Source organism: Marmota flaviventris, chromosome 2 (assembly GCF_047511675.1).
Source record: "Marmota flaviventris isolate mMarFla1 chromosome 2, mMarFla1.hap1, whole genome shotgun sequence".
Lineage (NCBI taxonomy): Eukaryota > Metazoa > Chordata > Mammalia > Rodentia > Sciuridae > Marmota > Marmota flaviventris.
Window position 1 is genome coordinate 91,868,817 of NC_092499.1, and position 13,287 is coordinate 91,882,103.

Genomic DNA, 13,287 nt, shown 5'->3' on the forward strand with positions numbered 1-13,287 from the left:
GATTTTAGGATAATTGTAGGTGGTAGGAGCAGGGTCAGGAAACCCTCAAGCTTGGCTTTCTATAGCAGGACAGACAGACAGAGATGAAGGAGCCTTTCATGGGCACCTGCCTTACCTGTACACCAGGGATTAAAGAGCAGGATGAACTCTCCAAGCTGATAGGCTGTGACAGGCCCTTGGAAGGATTCGATACGAACTTTCAGTAGGTACCGACCCACAGCTGCCATGGGTGGGGGACACAGGCTCACTTCTAGGGATGTGGCCCCATTGGTCTCCAGAGAGGCGATCCAGGGGCTGGGGCCACCACGGCTTGCCAGGCTGAATACTGCCCGAGTCCCTTTAGCTAGCTCTGGCAGGGGTCCTGGGGGGAAATAGAGCTGACACCCTCTGTGGTTACCTCCCAGAGGTAACTACACAAAGTTCCCCCAACACACACACACACACACACACACACACACACACATTCACACACCCTGGGAGCCAGCTGAGGTCCTTACCAGTCTCAGTCACAAAGATGATGTTGTCCAGGCCTGGCTGGAAGCCCCGGTTCCTAAAGTACAGGGTGATGTTGAAGGCCTGGCCCCGGCGAACAATGAGCTGGTCAATGCTGATCTCCTCTGTGTGGTGCCGCACATTGTTCTGGTAGCTCTGGAGGTCTGTGAGGTCCACCTCCAGCCCTGTGATGGGGCAGCCAGGGACAGACAAAAGGAAAGGTTGTGGAACTTGGTCCAATCCTGTTTATTACTTACTAATTGTGCAAATTTGAGAAAGTAACTTGGCCTCTCAACACCTGTTTCCATGTCGGTGAAAGAGAATATATAATACCAGTCTGAAAGTTTAGATTTGAGGATTACCAAGGCTCCATGAATGTGAGTTCCTCTTCCTTCCTTCCTCTTCCATTTTCTCTGAATTTCTATCCCTGCACAGCTGGATGTGAATGATTTTCTACCTCTAACTTCTTTTGTAGACCCATCCAAGTTTGATTGCTTCCAAGTTTGATGGCAGTCCAGCATGTCTTCCAATTTACTCTAAGATGCACTTTCTTGGATTCAAGTTAACAGTCTTACTTGTTTGTATACTAGCCTCCAAACCTGGGGGCAAGTCCCTGGGTCAGCTTCCCCTGGAATAACTGTCCCTAGATTAGCTGCCTTACTTTTAACAATTTGTTGGCTCTCTGACCACCACCAATGCCAATGTGTCCAAAGTCTGGGAGCTTGAATGCTGAGGAAAGTCAAAGAAAGTTTCACTCTCAGCCTTTAGGACTTTCTGCTAAACTGAATTCACTGTTCTCAGAGAGTGGCTCTCCCAGAGGGCCCTGTTTTTGACTTCTTGATTGACCATGGAGGAGAACTGTCCCTTTCCACATGCACGGAATTCCTCTCTCCTCACCTCATTCCTAGTGAGTACCAGCCTCCAATGGGTCTTCTGCCTCCTGTGTCTCTCCCCACCACCTTCCCTTAACATATCACCCAATTATCTTTCCTCAAGACAGTTTCTCATGCCATCCTTTGGCTTTAAAAGTTCAAAGATACCTTACATCTACCACATTAAAAAGGAAAACTCCTTTACTTGACCCTTATACCCTGGCCCTAACTTATATTTGAAAGCTACTTCTCACCACTCCCACCATGGGGCCTCTCCTCCAGCCATGCCCTAAGCATATGGCAGCTACCTGTCTGTGCATTTTGTTCCTGCTATAGCCCCACCTCAGAATGCCTCCCCACTAACCAAATTCCACTTGTCCTGAGATCTACCTCCCTCATGAAGCATGCCCCAATTGGCAAACCCTTATTCCCATCTCCCACTGATCTATGGCATTTAATTTAACCTACCTTAAGTCTTGACTGCTCAATCAATATGTTAAGTGTCATGCTTATTGTTCATGCTTATTGATATCAACAAATTTTTACTGAGATCCTATTACTTTCAAAATCGACATCAGATATTTTTCTTACTTTTTAAAAATTGTAATACTTAATTATTTTTACTGAGACATAATTAATATGGTCTAGAGTTATTCAACAACTTTTTAGTTACTAAACATCTTCCACATATCTGAAAAAAGTGTTATTTTATATATGTAAAATTCTTAGTCTCTTTTTTATTTATCTGTTTTCCCCCACGAGATGTAAGCCAATAAGGACATAGCTAGCTGTTTTGTCTTGGCCATAAGATTTTAAAAAATAAATGAATCAGAACATTTGATAAAATATAATACCCTTTTATGATAAAAATGCTCAACAAACTTAGAAGGGAGTTTCCTCAAACCGATAAGTGGTAATAATAAAACCTCACAGCCAACCATATTTAATAATGAACGACTGAATGCTTTCCTGCTAAGATACGGAACAAAGATATCTACCCTTGCCATCTATTCAACATTGGAGATTTTGGTCAGGGCAATTAAGCAAGGATAAGAAGTTAAAAACATTCATATTGGAAAGATAAGTAAAATTATTTCTATTCACAGATGATATAATTTTGTCTTTTAAAAAATCCTAAAACAGGGCTGGGATTGTGGCTCAGTGGTAAAGTGCTTGCCTAGCATGTGTGAAGCACTGGGTTCAATTCTCAGCACCACATAAAAATAAATAAATAAAAATAAAGGACAGCAAGTTTGCAGGATAAAACTATTTTAAAATTAGAGTAAAATAAAACAAATTATAAATAAAGCTATAGTTTCCTTACACTTGCAATGAGTGATCTGAGGATAAATTTTTAAAATTACATTTATAATCCCATGGGAAGAATGAAACACTTAAAAATAAATTTGAAAGAAGTGCAAAACTTCTACCACACACACACAGATGCACATGAATGCGCGTGCGCACTTGCACACACACACACACACAAAATTGAAAAAAATTAAAGAATACCTAAATAAATGAACAGCTAAATAAATAAATGGAAAGATTTTTCCATTTCATGGACTGGAAGATAATACCATTAAGATGACAAATTGATCTATAAATTCAATATAATGACTTCAAAATCCCAACTACCATTTTACAGAAATTAAGAGGCAGATCCTAAATACAAGGGCTCCATAATAGTCAATACAAATTTTAAAAAGAAAGACAAAATTAGAGGACTTATACTCCCCTATTTTAAAATTTACAATAAAGCTAAAGTAATTAAAGCAATATGGTTGTGGACTTATATCAGTGGAATAGCACTGAGAGTCTAGAAATAAACTCATATTTACTGTCAATTGATCTTTATAAAAAATTTTTTTAGCTGTAGATGGACACAATATCTTATTTTATTTATTTATTTTTATGTGGTGCTGAAGATTGAACCCAGTGTTTCACACATGCCAGGCAAGCACTCTACCACTGAGCTACCACCCCAGCCCATCAATTGATGTTTGACAAAGGTGTCAAGTTGATTTAATGGGGAAATACTCCTTTCAAAAACTGATGTCAGGACAAGTGGACTTCCTATGTGAAAGAAAAGAAGTTGGATGCCTACCTCTCACAATATGCAGAAATTAACTCAAAATGGATCAAAGACCTAAACATAACAGCAAAAACCCATGGAAGAAAATATGGTCCATGATCTTGGACCAGGCAATGCTTTCTTGGATATGACAGCTGAAGCAATAAGCAGTAAAAGAGAAAACAGATAAATTGGAGCTCATCAACGTTAATTTAAAAATTAATAGTTTTTTTTTCTTCAAGAGCACTATAAAGAGCTGGGGTTGTGGCTCAGCAGTAGAGTGCTCACCTCGCATGTGCGAGACCCTGGGTTCAATCCTCAGCACCACATAAAAAAATAAATAAGTGAAATAAAGTTATTGTGTCCAACTACAACTAAAAAATAAATATTAAAAAAGAACACTATAAAGTGAAAAGATCACCCATGGAATATAAGAAAACATTTGTAAATAATATATCTAATAAGGGACTTGTACCTATATATGTATGTACATATATATATTTGTATACATATATCAGCACATTTTAGGTATTCAGAAATGTGTGCTAGATTGAACAGAGTTCTCTATCTTTTGCACAATCACCCAGCATTTATTTTAGACTTCAGATTCAATAAGCATTTATCAATGCCTGTCTACTATGTGTTGGGCACTGTGCTAGACACTCTAGGACAGTTATCTCCTTTAATCCTCACAATTACCTTAGAAAGATGAAATGTTATGCCGTCTGCATTTGGAGACAAAAAATTGAGGTTCAGGTAGATTAAATGTTTTGCCTTAGGTTAAACCCAAGATTCCCAATCCAAGTCCACTGTTCTTTCCATTATCCAATAGTGGCCACCTATTGCTGTCTTTCACTCTTTGTTTGGAAAGAACATCACAACAGTGCCATTGGGAAGACACTTAGCTTTTTCCTGGTAGTAGAAAAAGAAGCTCATCCTTTTGGGAGACCAGTTGACTAGACAGGGAGCACTAACTGGCTCCAGCTCAGGTGGGGCACATGACTTAGGCTACCCAACAGGTGTGGCAGCATCTGCCTTTCAGCAAGCACAGCAGCCAGATCTCATCCTTTGGATACATCATGAGTCAAGCTAATTTCCACCCATAGCATGGGGATTATTCTTCAGTCCCTTCATTCTCTATTGTGCATATTAATTCTCTTTGAGGTAAGGGTAGAATGAGGTAAAATGATCAGGGAAATAACAAGATTCTAGGAAGATCTTTTAAAGAAGATCTCAATATCTGTTCTAGAGTACAAAGAAGCACACATAAGGAAGTTCATTGCAAAGTTCATTGCCTATATAACTGAGATATTAGAGACAACCCAAATGTCCATCAGAAGGGAACTGGATAAATAAATTACTTATATGCATACTATGGAATACTATGCTAAGTGGAAAAATTGAGGTAGATCTATAGATACTGACTGGCATGGACAGAGCATCAAGATAAACTGTTAAGTGAAAAAAAAATCAAATTGAGGAAAAGTGTTTACAATATGATGATACCATGGATATAAAAAAGCCACACATGCTAATATTTTGTATTACCTTGAATATATATATATGTATGTGTGTGTATATATATATATATATATATAGAATATATATATGTAATGTTAATGTGTAGACCAAAGACTGGTAACAGCATTTACTCTGGAGATGAGGATGGGTGAGATTGGAAATAGAATTGGGATACCTGTAATTATTGCTTTATTTTACTCCAACTATGTATTCTTATATTTCCTTGTTAATTAAATATTATACAAAAAAATTTTTAAAAAACTTAAACACAAAAATCAACAAAGGTGAGGCTGTTACATTTGTAGAGCAAATTAAAGTTCATACCTGTAAATGGTTTCAACTAACCATTGAATCTTCATAACAGCTCTTTTTAGAGAGAGGGGATGATGTAGAGAAGATGTGGGGAGATAAGCTAAAATGAGGAGGAGACTCTCTGGAATGAAGGACAAGAGAAGAAATGAAGATCCAAAGAACTTTAGAGTTGCTAGACAACTTCAAGACTGTGTTCCAACCCCTTCCATTTTTCAAGCATGGGAGGTGGAAATCAGAGAAATGACTTGCCCAATGACAAAAGGTCAACTAGTAGCAGAAAAGGATAGGAATCAGACCCCCTAATCCCTGGCTCTGCCTTATCCCATTCAGCTATCGAAGCAGCCATGCTGGTTTGCAGGTGTGTTTACCTGTCAGCGTCCAGCCTATCTCCTGATTCTCAGACCACCAATGAATTCTGAGGATTCTGGGGGTCCTTCTCTTCCTAGGTCAACTCTGAATTTACTTCTTTATTCCTTGGAATCCGTCCTTCTCCCCTGGACTTCCTAATTCTCTCTGTGTCCTTGTCCCTAACACTCCAGCAGCCCCAAGAGCCTCCCCTACCTTGGGCCATGGTGGCTGCCTCAGGGCTCCTGGGCTGCTTCCCACAGAACAGCTGGATGGACTGGAGCTTCCGGAAACTGGTCCCGGAGTGTCTGCTGCCCTTTGCATCCCAAGACTCTGGGAGACACAGAAGGCGGGGCGGGTTGCTGCACTGCCGCCTGCTTACTGGGCAGATCACAACTGGTTTTCTCACTTGCCCTTTGGTTTTTGTTGGCAGTGTCACTTGGCTGAGAGGAGGTGCAGAAGCCAAGGAACTATCAGGGCCTAGTGTCATGTGGCTCTTGAGCAGTAGGGCATTTTCTGGCAGGTGCTGTGCTGTGGTGGGGGAGCCGAAGGAAAGGTGAGCTGACATAGTGTCCAGGAGGATGAAGTGGCGTGGACCTCTGTGGGAAGGACTATCACCCACAACTAAGAAAGCCTCAGTGAGCCTGCTCTGTACCTGAGCCCTCTCCTTTATCCCAAAGAGTCACTCTCTGGGCTGGGGTTGTAGCTCAGTGGTAGACCACTGGCCTCACACGCATGAGGCACTGGGTTCTATCCTCACCATATAAAAATAAATAAATTAAATAAAGGTATTAAAAATGGTGAAATATTTAAAATATTTTAAAAAATATTTAAATATTTAAAAAAAACAAAAAGCCACTCTCTGGACATTAAATGCAAACAGATCCCACTCTATATCACCCTTGAGATGACTTTAATTGTATTTATTTTTTTGTCAGTTTCATTGTTTGGGATGAGACCTTCTAGGCCCAATGTGAATCTCAAATAAAAACAATAGAAGAAGAAACATTAAGATTTATACCAGAGTTTTGGAAATAGCTGAGAGGACAGAATGCCAATGAGCAAGGACCTTGATTCTAATAAGAAAAGTAAGAGGGCTGAGGATGTGGCTCAGTGACAGAGTACTTGCTTAGCATGCGTAAGGCCCTGGGTTTGATCCTCAGCACTGCCAAATAAATGAAGTACAAGTCCTTGGAGCAAATGTACCACTGCTTCTGGCAGTAAGGAGGTTTTGAGGAATGCCTAGGGAGAAAAGCATGGATGAGAGAAAGGAGAAGACAGGAGGAAGGACCCAGAGTAAGGAGTGGGACACCCACTGCCTTCCCTGATATGGGACACTTCTTCCTGCATTCACCTGCTTTCTGAGCCTTTGTCTCAGGAACCTGTACACCAGCATCCTTCTCTCTCCTGTTTTTCAAACTTCTCTGTCCCCAGTCAGCTCTTACAGCTTTTACTTGCACAAATACAACTCACTGTTTTAATAAAACTGCACCCACCTTCAACCCTCACCCTTTTCAACCCTGCATACCCCTTTAGCCCCTACTCTTTCTCTCAACTCCACCCCTTAGCCAAACCTGTCTTCTACTACTTCACCTCCTGCCCACCCAGCTCCTTGCTGCAATCTGCCTCTGTCCCCACTACTGTCACCTACCCCTCTGATGGCACCAGGCCCCCTTTCCTGCTCTTATCTTGCAAGGCCTCTTGCAGCTCTGAGTGTGTTGACTATTCCTTCTGGGTTACGAAACCTCTCTCTCCCTCTCTGATATTATCTGACCTCTCCATCCAGTCTGTATTCTTCTCAGTCCCCTTCATGGGCTCCCCTCATCCCTATGCTGTTGCTTCCTAGGAATTTGTCTTGGGGTCTCTTCTATTCTCACTCTACTCTCTCCCTCATGACAGGGGACTCCCTGAAACTGTGGACAGCAGGCTTCACCTGCTGGAATCTTCTGCTGTGCCAACCTCGGACCCAGTGTGTTAAGAATGGACCTCTTCCCTCTCCCCTTCCTCTCAAAATACCTGCCTTGCCTCCTGTACTTCTGGTCTTGCTGAGTGAGGACATTTCCCACCCAGTCACTCCAGGCAAAAGCTGTGAACTATTCAATGCTTCTGTAGCCTCCTTACTTCCCTTTAGCCCACTAGTCCAGTCCAGCTCCTGATAATCTCCTAAAATTGGCCCTTCCTCTCTGTGTCCTTTGGCCCTGCCTTAACTAAACTCTATTTGCTTGGGCAATTCCCAACCAGTTTCCTACCTTGATTTCCCTAATGGGTTACTAGTGATTTTTCTGAAGTGCCAATTTGACTGTATTGCTCCCCTGCTTAAGATCCAACCGTAGATTCAGTACAGATTTCTCAACATCACCCTCAAAGCTCTTGAGGAACTTTCCCTCCCCATCTGGGATCCAGGCAGACCAAATCCCTTCAGCTGTCTGATGGAGATCTCTCTCCACACCTCTGTGTTCTCTCTCTCCCTCCCTCGCCCGTTCTCTCCCCTGTGTGTTGGTCTCTCTCTTTCTAAAGTGGTCTCTCTTCCTCTATGTCCGCTAGTACTTAGGCTCACGCGTCACCCCTCCAGGAAATCTTCCCTCTGCTGCACTGGAAGTTCAGAGGCTCACTCTTCTGCATTCCTGCTGGCCAGCTCACACTTCGAGGTCATGTCTACCAATCTTTCCCCTAGTCCCTCTTGAAGGCATGGAATATTGTCTTATTAATACTATTGCCAGTGTTTACTAATGACAGTGACTAATAGTAGTAGAACTACTAATAGAACTGATAATGACTTTTTTTAAAAAGAGAGAGAGAGAGAGAGGAGAGAGAGAGAATTTTTAAAAAATATTTATTTTTCAGTTTTCGGTGGACACAACATCTTTATTTTATTTTATGTGGTGTTGAGGATCGAACTCAGCATCCCGCGCATGCCAGGCGAGCCTGTTACCCCTTGAGCCATATCCCCAGCCCCTGATAATGACTTAAGCACTAGATTCTGTTTTAAGTTCTTTATGTATACTATGCCATCTAATCTCAAAACAGTTTTATGAGGGGCTGGGGTTGGGGCTTAGCAGTAGAGTACTCACCTAGCATGTGTGAGGTCCTGGGTTCGATCATCAGCACCACATAAAAATAAATAAAATAAAGGTATTGTGTCCAATTACAATTTTAAAAAATAAAATATTTTTAAAAATCTAGTTTTAGGAGTTAGGAATTCTTGTGGTTCCCATATTACAGATGAGGAAATTGTGGTGTAAGATATTAGCTTTCCTGAGATCCCTAACAAAAATCTAGTGAGGCTGCTTTTGAATGCAGTCAGATTCCAGAGCTTTCTAAGTGCTTAATGCAATATCTGAAACACAGTCAGCTTTCCAGTTCATATTACTTGCTTGATGGAGCAAATTAATTAAAATAAGAGATCAATGCCTGAAACCACTGTCACTTGCTTGGATGGGTTGGTTGGGGAGGAGGAAGGGACACAGGCATGAGAGTTTCATTTTGAGGGCAGATAGGAAGGTCAGTGCAACTAGGATGGTCCAGTCTGGAGGGGTGTGTTGTCAAAAGAGAAGGAATCTGGTGGCTATGGAGGGAAATGATGCCCTTGGGGCCAACCTAGAAAAGCTGGGAAAAGCTGAGAGGATTTTGGAACCATCAGGCAGTCACCATGACTAAAGTCCTTTAGGCTGTACCAGCCCAAGTAGCCTGAACTCCACACAGCCACTTGGGAGCTCTGACTACACCTCAAGTCCTCCGCACACCTGGGGCAGAGAGCGGAGCATTCATACCATGTCTCCCCCATAGGCCCTCTTATGGTCAAGCACACTGAGAAAACTTGTTAAAGAAGCCACTGAGGAGAAGGAAGATGGCGGCGAGGGGAGTGCATTGTCCCCGTGTGCTGCTTCACTGTGTGGGAGTATGACAAGTCAGGACGGCTAAAGGATATTTTGTTAGGAATTTCCAGCAATAGTGGGGTGCTCCGGAACCTGGAGGAAGGATTTCCATCGCACGAGGATCGGCTACGGGGACTCAAACGCGAGAGGTTTGTTGCACGGAGGGTAACACTGCTTATTCAGCAAATCGCCCCGCGGCTAAAGTCTGCAGAGCGCGCTGGGATAGAGACGCAGGGTTACAGCGCTGCAGTTTCTGCCAGCCGCGCAAGCACCGTACTCAGGGCTGAATTCTGGGTTCGAGACGGGGGAAGGAAGCGGTCCATCTCAGTTCTCCACACCGGTCAGACCACAGAGGAGGCCAGCAGCCACCATGTTGGTAAACTGACGTCACCACCCCTGTTTTCGACTGACCGCAGCTCATTCAGCCATAGATCAGGTAATTTCAGGCTGCAATTCGCCTGCGGCTTGCAGACAGATTGCTAGGGTTCAGCGCCTGGGTGCTTCTTAGAACCTGATCCTATCGGAGCGAACACCGAGCGCGGGGCGGCCGAGTTCCGGCTCCCGGAACCGTCCCGGAACCGCCCTGGCCCAGGGCTGCGGAGCCTGCGGAGGCTGCTTCTTGGATCCTGCGCCTATCAGAGCATACACCAAGCACTAAGCAACCGAATTCCGGCTCCCGGAACTGAGCCCGCGGGGACTGCTTCTTGGAGCTTACACTTATAGGAGCTTACACAGAGCACGGAGCGGCCGAGTTCCGGCTCCCGGAACCGTCCCGGAACCGCCCTGGCCCTGGGCTGCGGAGCCTGCGGAGGCTGCTTCTTGGACCCTGCGCCTATCAGAGCATACACCAAGCACTAAGCAGCCGAATTCCAGCTCCCGGAACTGAGCCCGCGGGGACTGCTTCTTGGAGCTTACACTTATAGGAGCTTACACAGAGCACAGAGCGGCCGAGTTCCGGCTCCCGGAACTTCCCTGGCCCGGGGCTAGGAGCCCGCGGAAACTGCTTCTCGGTCCGGGTCCTGCTGAGGGCCGGTCAGGACTCATCCATTGCTTTGGTTGCCTGGCAAGGGGAACGAAATGCTGCCATTCGCATAGGATACCAACATGGCAGAGATCTGATGTCAGCAGAAAGCGGCGGAGGAGAGAACTTCATCAATACCAGCGGTGACATAAGCAGTTGGTCTCCTGGTAGGGGGGGGTGAGGCACAGTCACCCGAGTCTCCGCAATTTGTCGTCGAGCCAGAGGGGAGGAGCCGGGCCGCCGCCAGCGCCCAGAGCAGGCCCAGCGGCTCACCAGCATGGTGACCGCGTGACCCCAATTGGAGAGGGGGCGGAGCGGAGCCGCCACCCGCACCCGCAAGGTGGGCAGACCCGCGACCCAGTGGTACATGGGCGTGGTAGGAGGGGCAGGGCAGAGCCGCCGTTCGCGCTGGCAAGGTAAACAGACCTGTGACAGCCTGGCGGGTCAGGCCCAGTGGCCTGCCAGTGTGGTACACACGTCACCCCAACTGGAGTAGGGGCAGAGCAGATCCTTCTGCCACGCCCGGATCAGGCCCTGCCGGTGTGGTGGTCACGTGACCCCAATTGGAGTGGGGGCGGAGCGGAACCGCCACCCATGCCCGCAGGGTGAGCAGACCAGTGATCAACCTGCAGATCAGGCCCAGAGGTCCGCAGGCGTGGTAGGAGGGGCAGGGCAGATCCGCCGCCCGCGCCTCCAAGGTAGGCAGACCTACAACAGACTGGCGGATCAGGCCCAGGAGCCTGCCGGCGTGGTACAAACACCACCCTAATTGGAGTAGTGGCAGAGCAAAGTCGCCGCCCGTGCCAGGAACAGGCCCAGCGTCCTGCAGGCGGGGTAGTCACAACACCCCAATTGGAGTAGGGGAAGAGCAGAGCCTCCACCCGTGCCCGAAAGGTGGGCAGATCTGCGACCGACCAGCGGGACAGGCCCAGTGGCCTGCCGGTACGACAGACACGTCACCCCATTTGGAGTAGGGGCAGAGTAGAGCCGCCTCCCGCGCCTGCAGGGTAGGCAAACCTGCAACCGACCGGCGGATCAGGCCCGGTGGCCTGCCGGCGTGGTACACTCGTCACCCCAATCGGAGCAGGGGCAGAACAGAGCCGCCGCCAGCTCCCAGAACAGGCCCAGTGACCTGCCGGCGTGGTAGCCACGAAACCCCAATTGGAATAAGGAGAGAGCAGAGCCACTGCCCGCACCTGCAGGAAAGATACGCAAGCAGTATGAAAAGACAAGGAAAGAAAGGACCACAAGCAGTGCAGGTCAACGCAACTTTAGAAGAGGTAACAGCTGCAGCAGATGGAATGTCAGATAAAGAATTCAGGATATACATGCTTCAAATGATCTGGAGTATCAAGGAAGACATTAAACAGCAAAATCAGACAATGAAAGATCACTTCGACAACGAATTACGCAAACAAATCCAGGAAGCAAAGGATCAACTATACAGGGAGATAGAGGTTATAAAAAACAAACAAACAGAAATCCTAGAAATGCAGGAAGCAATAAACCAACTTAAAAACTCAATGGAGAATACTACCAGCAGAGTAGAACACTTAGAAGATAGAACATCAGACAATGAAGACAAAGTATTTCAACTGGAAAAGAACATAGACAGCTCAGCAAGACTGTTAAGGAACCATGAGCAGAACATCCAAGAAATATGGGATAACATTAAGAGACCAAACTTAAGAGTCATTGGGATACAGGAAGGTACAGAGCTCCAAACCAAAGGAATGAGAAGTCTATTCAATGAAATAATACAAGAAAACTTCCCAGACTTGAAGAATGAGACAGAATCCCAAATCCTAGAAGCCTACAGGACGCCGAATGTGCAAAATCATAAGAGATCCACACCTAGACACATTATAATGAAGATGCCCAACATACAGAATAAGGAGAGAATTTTAAAAGCTACAAGAGAAAGGAAGCAGATTACATTTAGGGGTAAGCCAATTAGGATAACAGCTGATCTTTCAACACAGACTCTGAAAGCTAGAAGATCCTGGAATAACATATTTCAAACACTGAAAGAAAATGGGTTCCAACCAAGAATTGTGTATCCAGTGAAATTAAGCTTCAGGATGGAAGATGAAATTAAAACCTTCCACGATAAACAAAAGTTTAAAGAATTCGCAGCTAGAAAACCATCTCTTCAAAACATCCTCGCCAAAGCATTACAGGAAGAGGAAATGGAAAATAACAATGAAAACCAACAGTGGGAGGTAGGACAGTAAGGGGGGGGGAAATAATCAAAGAGGAAAACAAACCATGTTTAGTAACAGAAATAAACAAATATGGCTGGAAGAACAACCCATATCTCAATAATAACCCTAAATGTTAATGGCTTAAACTCACCAATTAAGAGACACAGGCTAGTAGAATGGATCACAAAACAAGACCCAACAATATGCTGCCTACAGGAGACGCATTTGATAGGAAAAGACATACATAGGCTGAAGGTGAAAGGTTGGGAAAAATCATATCACTCATATGGACTTCGGAAACAAGCAGGAGTGTCCATACTCATATCAAATAAAATAGATTTCAAGCCAAAGTTAATCAAAAGAGATAAAGAGGGACACTACATACTGCTTAAGGGAACCATACAACAACAAGACATAACAATCATAAATATTTATGCCCCAAACAATGGTGCAGCTATGTTCGTCAAACAAACTCTTCTCAAGTTCAAGAGTCTAATAGACCACCATACCATAATCATGGGAGACTTCAACACACCTCTCTCGCCACTGGACAGATCTTCCAAACAAAAGT

At 44.8% G+C, this 13,287-nt stretch overlaps 1 protein-coding gene across 2 annotated transcripts in view; it reads right to left on the reverse strand.

The window, feature by feature from the left end:
- Tgm5 (transglutaminase 5) overlaps nucleotides 1–5,870 on the reverse strand; it is a 41,090-nt gene extending 35,220 nt beyond the window's left edge. The window contains exons 1-3 of one of the 2 annotated variants that reach the window (XM_027926142.2): nucleotides 5,833–5,870; nucleotides 498–677; nucleotides 116–361 (exon numbers count right to left, since the gene is read on the reverse strand). In XM_027926142.2, coding sequence (XP_027781943.1) covers nucleotides 116–361; nucleotides 498–677; nucleotides 5,833–5,842 — 436 coding nt within the window. In that variant the 5' untranslated portion in view covers nucleotides 5,843–5,870. The remainder of the gene's footprint in view (nucleotides 1–115; nucleotides 362–497; nucleotides 678–5,832) is intronic. The other variant, XM_027926144.2, reaches the window with a different exon arrangement.
- Nucleotides 5,871–13,287: the final 7,417 nt, after the last annotated feature.